Source organism: Sinocyclocheilus anshuiensis, unplaced genomic scaffold (assembly GCF_001515605.1).
Source record: "Sinocyclocheilus anshuiensis isolate Anshui unplaced genomic scaffold, SAMN03320099.WGS_v1.1 scaffold50, whole genome shotgun sequence".
Lineage (NCBI taxonomy): Eukaryota > Metazoa > Chordata > Actinopteri > Cypriniformes > Cyprinidae > Sinocyclocheilus > Sinocyclocheilus anshuiensis.
In genome coordinates, this window is record NW_015542382.1 from 2,934,855 (window position 1) to 2,950,363 (window position 15,509).

Consider the following 15,509-nt stretch of genomic DNA (forward strand, 5'->3'; position numbering starts at 1 on the left):
CCCCCTCTCCACTCAGTACCCAGGGCAAAGCGGCCTTGTAGATTTATCATGCGGAGAAATGAATGTATGATGATCAGTTAAATTGAAAATCAGCAGCCGGCTGTCGGTGAGAAGCAACACCTTCGTAATTAGCAAGAGAAATTGCGGCTTACGGACAGATAATAGCGTAAAAACAATTTACACTCCTCCCTTCGTTTATAATGAGTCTAGGGCTCAAAGTGAAAACTTTTTACTCCCTGAATCTATAAACCGAGTTTATAACGTGCACAAAACTAGATTACAGCACTGGGGGCCTGACCAGACCTGAAGAGAGCCCGTGGTATCATCAATTAATTTAGTATAAATCAATTCACTGTTTGTCTTAATAAATTATGCCTACTAGTGCTTGCTGGATTCCCAGTGAGTGGCTGTGCATTGTAATGAGGGATTGTCAGACCTTCACGATCAACTCATAGAAAATATGCCACTGTAAATATAGGCTATACGCTCATTTCTTCCTACACTCATAACTACACTAAAACATTTATGTTTCTCCTCGCTGAAGTAGCACATCCCCCCAGAGAAGATCCCTTTTCTCATTATTTTTCCTATAAGCTAGGTCTCATGCAGTGCAAATAGCAGTAACCCGAAATAAGAAATTATGTAAATGTTATTAAGGCTGGAAGATGTCTTTCGTGGGGTAAAGCTCGCCGTTTACTTTTCATTTATTTGCAAATACAGGCGCGCAATGAAGATGACCGAAGGGTGGCGGTTTTACGCTTGTATAATACTGCCCACTTGTACAGAATCTAAACTGTGTTGAGAAAATCTTTTAGGAAATGTGATAATTAAAGGTTTTGCTTTAAGAAGTATAGGCTAGTTAAAATCCATTGCAGACCCATGCTGGGTGCGTCTTTCCTTAGACATCCCTCTTTCATTCCGATCACCATAGCCTATTTATTCATTCACTTATGCCCCGCTAATATTTTCCAGCGCAAATGCTTCAGTGTGCCATGAGTTTTTGACCCTGTAGGTAACATTATTAGATTCAATTGGTTCTAGTGTGTCTGTGTGGAGAGAGAGAGAAAGCGAGAGCGAGAGAGACAGTTGTGTGTGTGTGAGAACGAGAGAGAGGGGGCTGCTCTTTTATAGAGCGACAAATGATCAATAGGCCGATAAGGCAGGAACATCAATGTACGCGACAGAACAATGAGGGATATCATCGAACATCTATCTTAATATTGCCGCCTACGCGTGCCCTGACAGGCCCGTGCGCCTCATGAAAATTCCACCCAGCGAATCACCCAGGCTTGCCTCGTGCACAAACACACACACACACACACACACATCCTCACACGTACGCTCGCAGCTGCCTGGGCTATTATTTCCCCATTTCAATCTGACTCGCCAGCCTTTCATGCTAATTCTATTATTGTTGGAAGTTTATGTGATTTCATATCGCAGGAATCGGTAATGTATAATAACCCTTCAGGCTAACAGAAAAAAAACGTAGCCTATCCTCCCAGCCGCCACCGGGAAAATAATTACTTTCATATCAAAACTCCACAGGAGCTGACCGGGTCCTACCGCCCGCGGCGTGAGACCTCATTTTAACTGGAGGTTTTGAATGAATGAATTTGTTAAAGCAATAAACATAAGCCTGCTGTACAGCAGCCTCTCAAAGCGATAAACAAAATAGACATGCTAACTGTAAGCACTGAGGTAGCAATACAAGGTATTTTCTTTCACAATATTTTATTCTTTTTCTTATTATTACTTATCAAAATGTTACATATATAAATATTTTCGATACTTTATCATTTATACAACGTTTGAGGATGTGTTGTTCTTGCCTGCTGCTCATAGCAAACTTGTTTCCTTCAAGTTCGCAGAGTATTGGAACAGACATTTTAAGCCGACAGTTCACCTGAATCAAGAATATCAGCTTTCGAAAAGTATAAAAAAAAATGAAATTCAAACAGTCTTGTATACAAAAACGTATGGTTATCAGCTTTGGGATTGTGACAAGTCACTTGGCGCCACGGCTTCTGGCCTATTTACATTTCAGTCCATGTCAACATCCTCTCCATCTGTATTTGTGTCAGCAGAACTGCGGGTTTTCGTGTCGGAATATTCAGACAGGTTAGGAGAGATGCTTGCTTTCTGGCTAGAGTTTGTGACTGTGGACTCTGAGTCGTTTTCAAACTCCTTTTGTGGCGAATTCGATTCTGCATAACATTTCTCTGAGCTCGTGTTTGAAGTTTGCATGGAAGAGTTCTTGCTTTCTCTTTGCAGCTCGTCGTTTGTGGCACCGGTGTCTTTGCACAAGTGACTGATATTTTTCTGGTTTGAGGTGTCTGTCGTGGAACAGTTGTGCCCCGAGTTTCCTGAATCCTGACTCGGTTTCATCGCTGTCTGTGGCACAATGAAACCCAGCGGCTGGGTAATGGGATACAGGAGGAAATGGCCTTTACCGACCAGTGGTCGCTGCGGCGGTAACTGAGAGAAATCCAGGATAGTTTTTCTCCTGGGACTTGAGTCGGCTAGTAAACTCTCCACACTAAATGGGTTGAGTTTCTGGAGCGCGGAGCCGCGTGTGATGCCGTTCGAGGCGCACAGTGCAGAGTTCCGCGTGGAGTCCATGGGCTCCGCTGTGTCGTTGACTGTACCGACTCTTTGGTGGAGTGGATGTTGGACACACATATGTTCTGTTTGCTGTCGGTGCGCGCTAGGCTGAGGCCCGGTGTGCGGAGTGGACTCGCCATCGGTGCTCTGCGATACTCCACTGTCGCTGTCAGATCCGGGTGTGTGGAAGAGCTCACCTGCTAAGAGCTTGTTCTGAGATTTCAGCAGCTTGCGTTCCTGTTTTCGCTTCCTCTTTTCCAAGCGCTCCAAGTCCCGTCGTGCGATCTCCTCTGGGTCCATTGGTTCGCCGCTGCAGGTCGTGGGGTGAGAGTTGTGAGCCGGTCGACCGGGCCCTTTCTTCGTGTTCTCCTTTTTGCGCCATTTAGCTCGCCGGTTTTGAAACCACACCTAAACAGAAAAGGTTGTGAATTCTTTACTCCGTTTCATAAGCAGATAGGGTAACACTTTATTTTAAGGTGTCCTTGTTACACGTTACATGTAATTACTAGCCCATGATAATAACAATAAATTATGCATAATTACATGCAAGTAACCCTAAGCTAAACCCTGATCCTATCCCTAACCATATAGTAAGTACATGTAGTTAATTAATATTATTCAGTACTTAAATGTACACCTTAAGTGTAACCGCAGGTAGGCATATATCAGACTCATGTAGGCTAAAGAACATCGATTGGCAAAATTATAATGACAATTTTAAACAAATGCTTGAATAAATGCACCTGAAATCTATAAATACGTCGAATCTTTGTCACAATATTATCATGTAATCACAAATAACAGAATGGTGTCTTTATATTTAATTGTATGCATTTATTCAATTAAATAAAACAGCAATAGCCGATTTCTCATAGAAAGAAAGGTCTGACAGTCTGACAAGATGCTAGGTTTCTGAAACGTCTTGTGTTTCTATTTGATATACATCCAAGGTTCTCCAATAATATGCCACGACTTGGACAGGGAAAATGTTTTCATCAAAGCATATTTCATAAAGCCCACAGCCACAGATGCGCTTGTCTTAATTGTCAATTGATTCAATGTAATGGCCCACTCTCGGTCTTTCAATTAAGCCTGGTTCTTGCGTGGCTAATTTGGGCCTGTTCCCCTAAAGTTAATTTAGGCGCGTATAAGCGCTAGGACAGATTTGGCCCAGAAGAGGCAGAGAGCAGCAGGCTCGCACCTCACACTCAGGCCCCTCACATGGCGACTGCCGTCTGTTCAGCGCTGATAACACGAGCGTTAGCATCCACCAGCAGGCTAAGACGCATACTAACATAGAGACATCGATGCTATACATGACAATAGCTGTGTATACACATAAAATGTTAATGTCGTTCAAATCTGTGAGCACACAAGCCTAACGATAACGCAGGCTAATCTTCCTTAGGAAATAAGAATAACAGAAAGCTAAGCTTTTAACTCCCCAAACAAGACTGCTTCTCATCCAGCGTCGAGTTTCTACAAAAAAAGAACATGAAGACAAAGGCTGCACGTCCAACGCTTACACAGTATAATTTACAACCCACTGGCCTATTTACATTTAGTAAGAATTGGTCAAACTGATCACAAGTAATTGTATAATGTGAATAAGGGTGTTTTAATATAGTAGGCAATAAAACATGATATTAGTAGGCTATAGTTTTTAAACATCAGTCAGCATTTTACCAGAATGAAATTATTTATAATAATCTGCTTTAGAATTGACATGCATTTACTGCTAATGATCAGTCAGCATTAATAAATTGTTATGCAAATCAGTCTGTTATATGATCGATTAATGCTTTCGCAGATTCATTTTTGGTTGAACATTTAACATGTAGACCTTACCATTATTTTAAAATGTCTACCCTGTTGTCATGCATTTGGAAAAAAAATAACTAGGCCTATTTAAATTTTTAGCATTTAAAATATTACATTTTCAAAAACATAAAGCTAACGCTAAAAAAATAAAGTATGATACATAAAGCGTGGCTATTTGTAATACTGTGTCTGATTAATAATAAATAGGCCATTATAATAAAGGTCAATTAAAGATTTTGTTATGACAAAACAAACCATCATTTACCTGAACACGTGACTCAACAAGGTCTAGACGTAGCGCGAGAGCCTCGCGCATGAACACGTCCGGATAATGGCTTTCGTTGAACGCTTTTTCTAGTTCCTCCAGCTGCCAGCCCGTAAAATTTGTACGCGTTCGCCAATATTATTCAGTACTTAAATGTACACCTTAAGTGTAACCGCAGGTAGGCATATATCAGACTCATGTAGGCTAAAGAACATCGATTGGCAAAATTATAATGACAATTTTAAACAAATGCTTGAATAAATGCACCTGAAATCTATAAATACGTCGAATCTTTGTCACAATATTATCATGTAATCACAAATAACAGAATGGTGTCTTTATATTTAATTGTATGCATTTATTCAATTAAATAAAACAGCAATAGCCGATTTCTCATAGAAAGAAAGGTCTGACAGTCTGACAAGATGCTAGGTTTCTGAAACGTCTTGTGTTTCTATTTGATATACATCCAAGGTTCTCCAATAATATGCCACGACTTGGACAGGGAAAATGTTTTCATCAAAGCATATTTCATAAAGCCCACAGCCACAGATGCGCTTGTCTTAATTGTCAATTGATTCAATGTAATGGCCCACTCTCGGTCTTTCAATTAAGCCTGGTTCTTGCGTGGCTAATTTGGGCCTGTTCCCCTAAAGTTAATTTAGGCGCGTATAAGCGCTAGGACAGATTTGGCCCAGAAGAGGCAGAGAGCAGCAGGCTCGCACCTCACACTCAGGCCCCTCACATGGCGACTGCCGTCTGTTCAGCGCTGATAACACGAGCGTTAGCATCCACCAGCAGGCTAAGACGCATACTAACATAGAGACATCGATGCTATACATGACAATAGCTGTGTATACACATAAAATGTTAATGTCGTTCAAATCTGTGAGCACACAAGCCTAACGATAACGCAGGCTAATCTTCCTTAGGAAATAAGAATAACAGAAAGCTAAGCTTTTAACTCCCCAAACAAGACTGCTTCTCATCCAGCGTCGAGTTTCTACAAAAAAAGAACATGAAGACAAAGGCTGCACGTCCAACGCTTACACAGTATAATTTACAACCCACTGGCCTATTTACATTTAGTAAGAATTGGTCAAACTGATCACAAGTAATTGTATAATGTGAATAAGGGTGTTTTAATATAGTAGGCAATAAAACATGATATTAGTAGGCTATAGTTTTTAAACATCAGTCAGCATTTTACCAGAATGAAATTATTTATAATAATCTGCTTTAGAATTGACATGCATTTACTGCTAATGATCAGTCAGCATTAATAAATTGTTATGCAAATCAGTCTGTTATATGATCGATTAATGCTTTCGCAGATTCATTTTTGGTTGAACATTTAACATGTAGACCTTACCATTATTTTAAAATGTCTACCCTGTTGTCATGCATTTGGAAAAAAAATAACTAGGCCTATTTAAATTTTTAGCATTTAAAATATTACATTTTCAAAAACATAAAGCTAACGCTAAAAAAATAAAGTATGATACATAAAGCGTGGCTATTTGTAATACTGTGTCTGATTAATAATAAATAGGCCATTATAATAAAGGTCAATTAAAGATTTTGTTATGACAAAACAAACCATCATTTACCTGAACACGTGACTCAACAAGGTCTAGACGTAGCGCGAGAGCCTCGCGCATGAACACGTCCGGATAATGGCTTTCGTTGAACGCTTTTTCTAGTTCCTCCAGCTGCCAGCCCGTAAAATTTGTACGCGTTCGCCTCCGTTTACAGCCAGGGCTTTCCTTGTCAGGGTCTCCGGCATCTAGGACCACACAGTCTGTCAGAACACGCGCATGCAAACATGAACATGCACATACACACTCCAGCATTTCTACTTGGAGCTGTATACATAAAATTTTGTTGACATTAATTATTTAAAACATTACAATTTTACAACAACCCAATGGTTGTCAAATAAAATACTACAATAAAATGTCACACAAGTGCAGTGCCTGATGTACTGGCATAACTAATTAACCCGTCAAGTGTAGCCTACTTTTAAAAATATAGGTCACGATATCTTTTTGAATGCTAATAATATGATTCTTAAAATACAATGGGATTATTGTTTAATGTCGCATTTAATTTCACAGTATTATGAAGTTGCTATTTAATCATCCTTATATGCTTATTTACAAAGACCAGAATTGCAAATAGAATTTACACATAAATCAAACGGATTTAAACACACGAAAATAATCTGTGGTTATCATGAGAAGAATATGACATTTCGTTATAATCAGTGTATTATCTGTCCAAGTAAAATCGTCTTACTTTCCAGTTTACTTGAACTCATAAAAGTGAAACAAAGCTATTTATAAAGTGTGCGATTTAGCTATAGGATAAAAAAAAAAGCATTTTATATTTTTTTGACGAGAGGCCACGTGTAAATATTTTCCTAAAACTATTGACAAACTGTATAGCCTGCTATATTCTGCATGGAATGGATGAAGCGGATAACCATTCACTTACCGCTGAGTTTATACTGACTATCCACGTTTACACCACAACCAGATCCGAGCAATGGGTTGGAGTTTGCAACAGACGCCGAGCATGATCCGTTAAGTAATCCGTCTATAGAAAAAGGTACAGCGGCCGCCGACTGTAGCTGGTGTCCGGAGATATCGTAAACATGATGGTGACCGAGGTGATAGGGGAAACCCAATCCAACCATGCCTCCCAAAGAGCCTCCAAACTGGGCATGAGGATGCTCGAGGATCCGGCTATCCATCATTGCATCTCCGGAATCAGGGAAGCGTTTGTCTGGCCAAAACGAACTCCAACTCTTCCCTCAGAGCACATGCAGCAGCCGTGAAGGGACGTACGGCGTTGACATGCTTTGCGCTCCCGATTTAGGAATGAGACCGAGGCAGGCGCGCGAGGTTTTTGCTCTCTCCTACTTTGTCAACATCAACTCTCCTCTTGTCCAAACAACTAGCTCTCGCGCGAGGGGAATTCGCGACCAATAAGGAACGTTAATCGTCGGTGACGTCAGAGCCACGACACAAACGTTTTCCATATCGATTGCTAATTATACCTGACATCCACCTCAATAAACAATACCAGCGCTGTCACAACACTACATGAGACATCACAACTAGGCGAGAGGGAGGAGGCGAAACCGGCAAATTGACTGATTCCCGACTAAATTCTAAACAGCCGCTACATAAACACACAATGATTCTGTTCCAATAGCTAATTGTTCTGCTCTGAACGTCACATTAGTTCTATAAAAGCAGAATAACACATACTAGCAACCGAAAACGTCAAGTACCCCGTATCTGATGGCTACTTTTCAAGGAACGTCTGGCGAATACGTGCAATGATGTTCTCCTATTACGCGGAGGCATCGTGCCCTGAATAGAGTGATCCTAGAACGGACGAAGCATGCATGCATCACCCACCCTGTTGCGAGCTGTCAAGATGAATTTCAAACTACAAGCACCTCAGCCTTTCTAATATCTACACGCCAGCGCGCTTCGCATCGTTTCAACTAATTTCCACAGCTCTGATTACTGTGGCCATGATCTTGGCAGGTGTTATGAAAAAATATCTGAAGGTGGAAACAAAAGTGAGTCTGACAGAATATCTGTGAGGAGGGAAGCTATATGAAAACAAACGTAGGTTACTTCAGTATAGGGCTTTTAGATTATTGGGCCCCTGAGTTAAAAAAAAAAAAAAACTGACATCACTGAAATGTTTAAGCCAATTCGTGCAAATCATCAATTATGCTTTTTTTCCACTGATCATTTGTATCTAAAAAAAGGGAGCTGTGATGTGAGAGGGTCACATTAATCAATAAAATAAAATTATTCACATTTAAAAGAATAAATGGCTAAAACATTGACTTTTAAATGTAAAGGACAATATTTCATATGAGAATGTATGTGAATTATTGGGCACACACGTTAGTGTATACGGTGTAGCCTACAGAACAATATAAAATGTAAACTCAAATAAATATATCTTCTTTTATCCGACTGTGATTTTGTAATGATTGCAAACATTTCAGTTTTTATGTAAAATGAAGGTCTCCTGCCTCTATAAATGGTAAATGTAAACGCTGTCCAGCACATGTCCACTTTTTTTTTTAGATTTGGAAAGTGTGTGGTGTGTGAGCGAGAGAGAGAGAGAGAGATGGTTCTGAATACAGGATGGTAATCAATCCTGTTCATGTATAAAGTAAGTACACGGGTCTTTCCCTCTCCCTGCTCTCCTCCTCCATTACCGAGAATTAATTCCACTTTATTTATCCAATTTCTCCAGCTGCCAGAATGTTAATTTGAGTTGAAATTTCTCACCACTCGCTCGCTTGCGCTGACCCTCAGCAGCACCCGGATGGCGTGTAGTAGTAACCTAAATCTTTCAACAGAGAGGCACGATAATTGTTACCTTATTAGCATGCAAATTGTTTAATTAATATTATTAAGAAGAAGCATATAATCCGTTCGTCACTTGACCCCGCAGTCTGTTGGCTGAAAAAAAAAGGGTTCTCTACAAGCGCTAGTCGTTTTCAAAGCACACATTCCCTGCGTGAGCGCGCGTTTGATGCTACTTGGTTTGTATCTCTCTCCTCCACTCTTTATCCCCAAACATTTCATCACTTCGCATACAGGAATTATGGAAATCGTTTCATTCTGCCCCTCCCCAGACATCTAAATTCAATAATTGGATTCTTGTCGTTTGCTTTTTGAAAACCGCTTCTTGAAAGGGCACCCCTCCAGTTCTGAGCAAGCCGTATCCGCTAGACGCACGCGGCTCCTGGGTAGACAACCCTTGACATGCGGCCCCTGCGAAGCGTTGCAAGGCGCCCGTTGTTTTTAATCCGGCAGAGTGAGTGTGTCAGATGTGCGGGCTTTAATTAACTTGATAATAACACGTACGCAAGCCACACAAGGGCCAGGGTTCAGTGTGTTTCCACTTTTATCACATTTTCGCTATATGTAGGCCTATATCTTACGGCGATTTTATATAAAAAATAAAGTAAAAACAAACCTGTAGCCTATATAGAATCAACACGTGTCAAAATTAAACGCAACGCACTTGAATGTTTTTCCTGAAGATTTCATTCGCATGTTTATATGATCTATCCATTCTGCATATACTGCATTAAGAACACTTCATCTGTAGTCAGAGTAGGCTATACAATACTTTCATATTTACGCATTTACATTTAGACAATTAGCAGACGCTTTTATCCAAAGCGACTTACAAATGTACACGTATGAATAAAATCCATTTAAATAAGTTAAAAGGATCCGACATGTTTATGTAGTTAACCTGTTAAATTCAATACAAAGTTCAGCCAGAAAGATGAAAAGGTTTGGGCTGTTCATAAACTCTCAGCACCCTGAAGCTTGAAACAAGGTATTTTTAAACGATACTCATAAATAACCATTAGGCTCGAATAAAACATTTTAATTAAAAATCAATGTACTACTTTTGAAGGCCTTAATTATTAAATTAACTTAATGTGAATTAATTTGTAGCTATCAAAACTGAGCTGCACATTAGTCGATGTACAGATAATTAAGAGTGTGAAACGTAAATTGTTGAAAGTCATTTGATCCACAAACGGAACCAATTAAAGTGTAAAATGATTTTCCTTTCTGTGTTTGTGTTTCACTCAAGCAGAGTTTGGTGTTTTAGTAGGAAACTAGGCTATCCCACCAGGAAGATTTCCTTCTAATCCCACTCAGCTAATCATGCAATTAAAACTTTCCCGCGCACTAATTATCTGCAATTGTTGGGCTGACTGCAGAGAAAGCAGAAAGCGATTGATTCCGAGTTTTAACTCACTGCATTCCTGATTGAGAGAGAGAGAGAGAAAAACGTAGTTCCCCTTCAAATTACCTTATTCAGCCTTAACCTACGATGCCCTTCAGAAATCTTACCTTGGTCTGCATTTATGAGGTAGGGCAAAATGGAATCCTTTTAATAACAATAACTCAAACTTCTATTAGAGTAATAATTTCATTTCAATTAAAACTGACTTATCACCTTTGCTAAAACGTGCTTAATATGCCAAAAATTACCAATGCTTGACGGACCCCGAGCAGGGATTGTCTAATTGTAATCAGCGAATCGAAGGTGCTTGTCACTTCGCGTTGCCTCGCGCTGGTATGCACGGAAACAGAACTAATTTACTTGCCTCCCCAGGGAAATCCACTGAACAGATTAACATTTTCAAAATATAGTAAGGATATCATTTGAGCAATGGCGATGATGCCAATTTTTCGGAGCCTTTGAGAGAGTAATTTACATATTTTTACAGTCCACTATTTTCCCCCCTTAATCACTTTGAAACTGAAGGACACATTAATGTAGCACTTGCACATGGGAGTGTGCGCTCCTGTGCGTCTTTGTGCCCATGCGCTCGCGTTCGTACTAAAAGCATATTTATTCCATCCATCTCCATGAAAAGTTTGGAAAAAGACCTGTGACACGACTTCATTGATGATCAAGCACACAGGTATCACAGCTGTCAAAAACTTCAGCTGTCATGTGGAAAAAGAAACCATTCCTTTATCGCCACCTAGCGTCTTGTGATTTTATAAAGGCTAGCTTAATGTAGGCTACTGGAAAGTGTCAGGGTGTCAAAACGCAAGACTAGGATCAGTGACAAATAAGGATGTCCAAGACAACCAAAAAGACACACACACACACGCACGTTTGTTTCTGTGAATTGTGGGGACTTTCCATAGACATTTATTACTTTTATACTGACCAAACGATATTTTCTATCCCCTAACCCAACCCTAAACCTACCCCTTACAGAAAACCTGTTTGCATTGTTAGATAAACATCATTTACTATTTTTAATCATTTTTTCCCCACAAAAATTTCAAGTTTTACTATCCTTGTGGGGACATTTGGACCCCACAATGTAGCATAAACAAGTACACACACACACACACACACACATATATATATGAATAAACAACAGATTTTAAAACACGTGCAAGTTCATAGAACTGTATTTTGTGTCCTCGTTGGTTTCATACATTTTTCAAAAACGTTTACAGCATTTATTACAAAGAATCAAGGAATGTAAAATGATTTAATATCCTAATAATTTTCAAAAAGTTTCAAAAAAATGTTTTTATATAAACTACTTTTTAAACAAATACCATGCATTTTTTTGTTTTCTTTAAATTTCTTTCTTGACCTGAACATTAAAAAAGGAAGAAAGAAAAGGAAGTCACCGTCATGGGGTTTTAAAGGAGTGCTCTCTTACATGACAACATAATGTCTTTTTTGTAAGTTGGTTACAAAAACTCATTTTTAAAGAATTAATAGCCTAAAAAAATGTTATAAAGGGTTAAATGATAAACTTCCCTCTTAAAATGTTTTAATGTGTCAGTAAGGCTTATTGATGGTGACAAGAATTGCTGGGAGACATAACGATGTAGACTATTCCAAACAGATCTTAGACAACTCGGGATCACCCATCTCTCGCGCTCTCTACATAAACAAATCTCCTACATGTCACGTGACTCGTGCCATAGCCTGGATATCAATCAGGGTCTTGATGTGCACTAACCGCGGTCTTTCGTGAGGGCCCTGAATAGTTAATATCTCTTTGTTATCCACGTTGCTCTAATCCCCCGGTGGCTCGCGGGCTCACGGTTGCATGGGAGGAGGAGCGTCAGCTATTATTTTCGGCCGGCGCGACCATCTGCTGCGCGCAGGAAACCCAAAACCCCAGAGACGCCCCAGTATCCACACTGTAAACTAGCGAAGATGTTTTAATTAAGGCGAGGCAGGTTAACTCTGCTGCTTAATGAATTGACTTCGTTGGCCTCCCCTTGTCGTCCAGAAGTGCTTGTTGTCTTGGCCTCCTCCAAAAACACTGTAGAACAAAACAGTCTTCTAATCCATGAGTAGCCTACCCCAGAACTGAACATTTGAGGTTCTTCTTTATTTAAGACACCTTATTTATATCATAGCATCAGCTCATTACTAGAGGTTCTCAGACCTAAACTTTTTACAGATTTATTATGTCCAAACTTTATAATAGGCTACAGTGGGAAAAGTTGCCAGTAAATTTCACAAAGAATCACAAAGAAACGGCAGGTAACATTTAATTAAACGTGAAATGTTGAAGAAGAAAGACTGATTTTTTTTTCTCTAATAATCTTTCTTTTATTTAACTTTGAAAAATCTTTTTTTAGTGAACCAAATCTCGCTCAGCCTCGCTGGGTTAAATGAAGGATATACAAAAGCATATCTTCAGTCAACTTTATATACATATTGTACAAAAAACTTTATTTTTCAATCATTTGTTCTCCAACAAAATTTGCTCAGTACAAAAAGATGTTTCTCAGTGACGTTGTACGCAGTTAAGCAAATTAAAGGAGGCGTAAATTGTGCGACAGAATAATTAGATGAGCCTATCAATTAAATACATAGGGCCTACATACATTTTTGCTTAATTAGGCTATACTTGCGGAGGACTCTCGTGGTAGTCACAGCGCTTCCTAGAGGTGATCCGAGTCATCCACCCTAAACGTTAGATCGGCCTATACAGTAAATTATGATGATATCGTTGATAGACTTTATAGCAATGATACCATATGATAATACGGCACACATTTATCATGCTAAAACGTGGCATAAGAATAAGTATCTTGCCCAAAACTTGTTGAAGCAAATTCTTTTCCGAAAAGTCAAACTTGTTTTACATTAAGCTTTTTCTTGAACCACCCACTGGTGGATGCATTTGGCCGTCGTGCTCCGATCTAACTGGTTAATTAAAAACAGCTCATGTTTGCTCAAGTTAATAAAAGGACTAAATTATTCACTTTGGGGACCTGAGTCCCAGAGCGCCTTCAAATCATCCCGGGACAATATTGTAACTCTCTCTGCGCTCTGATGAAACACTGAGGGGTCCTGTCACTGGTCGGAACCCCCTCCTCACTTTCCATCTGTCCCTCTTTGTCCTCCCTATAAAGCGTGTGTATTTTAGCTCATTGTCTTTCACACATTTATTGACACCTTTTTTAATTCGGCGCTTCTGTCGGCCTTCTCAAGCCGTGGGGCGCCAATCTCTTCCGCTCCATTAGCTCATTGAAACAGGAGTCTGGTTAAACAAAAGAGATGCAATCTGATCCTGTGTCCTCTCTGTCTCTCTCTGAGGCCATTCATGTCTCTCTCGCACACCACGGGTTTTCGCGCCCTGTTTGTCAGAGAGACTGCCTGTTCGTTCGCAAGCCAGCGGGGAGGGGGATCTTATTAGCATTAAAAGCCTACACCGTGAAATTCATTTATAATTGCTAGAGAGAGAGAGAGAGAGCGCGAAAGCATATGCGTCCCGAATTACGTTTGAATAAGTTTTGTGATATGTTAACATGGAATGGAATGAGACAAGACTGCAATTATGACGCCTTTGTGACTGTCAAATTCGATTCATAAGAGGCTCGTTCCACGGTGAGCGCCCGTAGAGAAGAAGGTGAGGTGAATCTTAATGTAGCTAAAGAGAAGGCTTAGAAATCTCCACTGGAGGAAACGAAAAGCAGACCGAACAACAATGTTATAAAGTCGATAAAATGGCCTGCCTTTATTGCCAGTGTTTCCTGATGCATGTTCAATCTGCGTGAAAAGACTTGACGCTTTAAACCGATCTTGTCTATCATTCATATCATAGTATATTAGAGAGACAGACACTGGTTGGTGGTGATGATGAATCAGGTGTGCAACCACAACAAAAGTTTCTCCCCTCAACAAAAAGGGTTTGAGAAGTGCAAAATATGCAGTCCTGGACCAGAATTGAGAACTATTGCACTATATTAAGCAAAACACTTCCACAGAAATCCTTATTAAGATGCAGAAAGTGTCTCCACACATTTCTGTCATTGGCTGTTGCAAAGCATGACCTCAGGTTCAGATGATCTTTATTATTTGGAATTCAGAACCTGTCAATATGTCAGTTTCTCTTTAAAAGTCACTGTTTTTGAATTATCCTAAAAAAAAAAACAATTACAACCATTTAAAAGTACTCAATTTTATCTGGTAATGATCAAGTAATTTTCACAGACTTTATCTGTATGTATTCTGACACCCACAGCCCAAATTAGCAGTTGAACAACCAATTCCATTCGGCTTTAAGAAATCTGCTGCCATCTACTGGTCACCTTCACAACCAAACAGCAGAGGCTTGAAACTAAAAGCGTTTTCTTAATTAAAGGGTTAGTTCACCCAAAAATGAAAATTCTGTCATTAATTACTCACCCTCATTCCGTTTCAAACCCGTAAGACCTTCGTTCATCTTTCAGAACACAAATTAAGATATTTTTGATGGAATCTGAGAGCTGTCTGACCCTGCATAGACAGCAACGCAACTGAAATGTTCTCAAGTCCAGAAACGTGGCAAGGAGATCTGTAAAATAATCCATGTGACATCAGTGGTTCATCCGCAATTATACGACGCTACGAGAATACTTTTTGTGTGCAAAAGAAAAAAAAAAGATCGACTTTATTCAACAATTCGTTTTCATATTCTTCAAATCGTAAAATTAGAATATTTAAAGATAGAGAGACAGCTACTTCTCTTTGAGTGAAACAGCATCTTAGACCATAACCACTTCAAACACTACATATAAATACAGTTTATATTGCAGTGCATATCCTTATACTTGCAGTGCATGTATTTAGCAGTCTTATCTGGAAGTATTTAGTGGTGAATATCTTAACTTCAGTGGCCTACATAAACTGATAATATCCATTCAGTACCATGGCCAGCGCCACTGTGTTGCTTTTGCACGATAGCACTGCAGCCATTATATAAATAGGCTAC

General features: G+C 39.6%; 1 protein-coding gene across 1 annotated transcript; it reads right to left on the minus strand.

The window, feature by feature from the left end:
• Positions 1–1,820: 1,820 nt before the first annotated feature.
• Positions 1,821–7,700, minus strand: uncx4.1 (Unc4.1 homeobox (C. elegans)). Its single transcript, XM_016491815.1, has 3 exons — positions 7,187–7,700; positions 6,301–6,476; positions 1,821–3,012 (listed from the first exon to the last, which is right to left on the minus strand). Exons 1-3 carry the CDS (start codon positions 7,446–7,448, stop codon positions 2,044–2,046), a joined length of 1,407 nt encoding a protein of 468 aa, XP_016347301.1. The 5' UTR covers positions 7,449–7,700; the 3' UTR covers positions 1,821–2,043.
• Positions 7,701–15,509: the final 7,809 nt, after the last annotated feature.

What these genes read in the sequence shown, in the direction of transcription:
- uncx4.1 (XM_016491815.1), bottom strand. Translation starts at nt 7,448, where the DNA reads ATGATGGATAGCCGGATCCTCGAGCATCCTCATGCCCAGTTTGGAGGC. An exon ending in TAGTCAGTATAAACTCAGCG is followed by an intron (nt 6,477 to 7,186) that starts GTAAGTGAATGG and finishes GTGTGGTCCTAG; the next exon opens with ATGCCGGAGACCCTGACAAG. An exon ending in TTGTTGAGTCACGTGTTCAG is followed by an intron (nt 3,013 to 6,300) that starts GTAAATGATGGT and finishes TTTTCTGTTTAG; the next exon opens with GTGTGGTTTCAAAACCGGCG.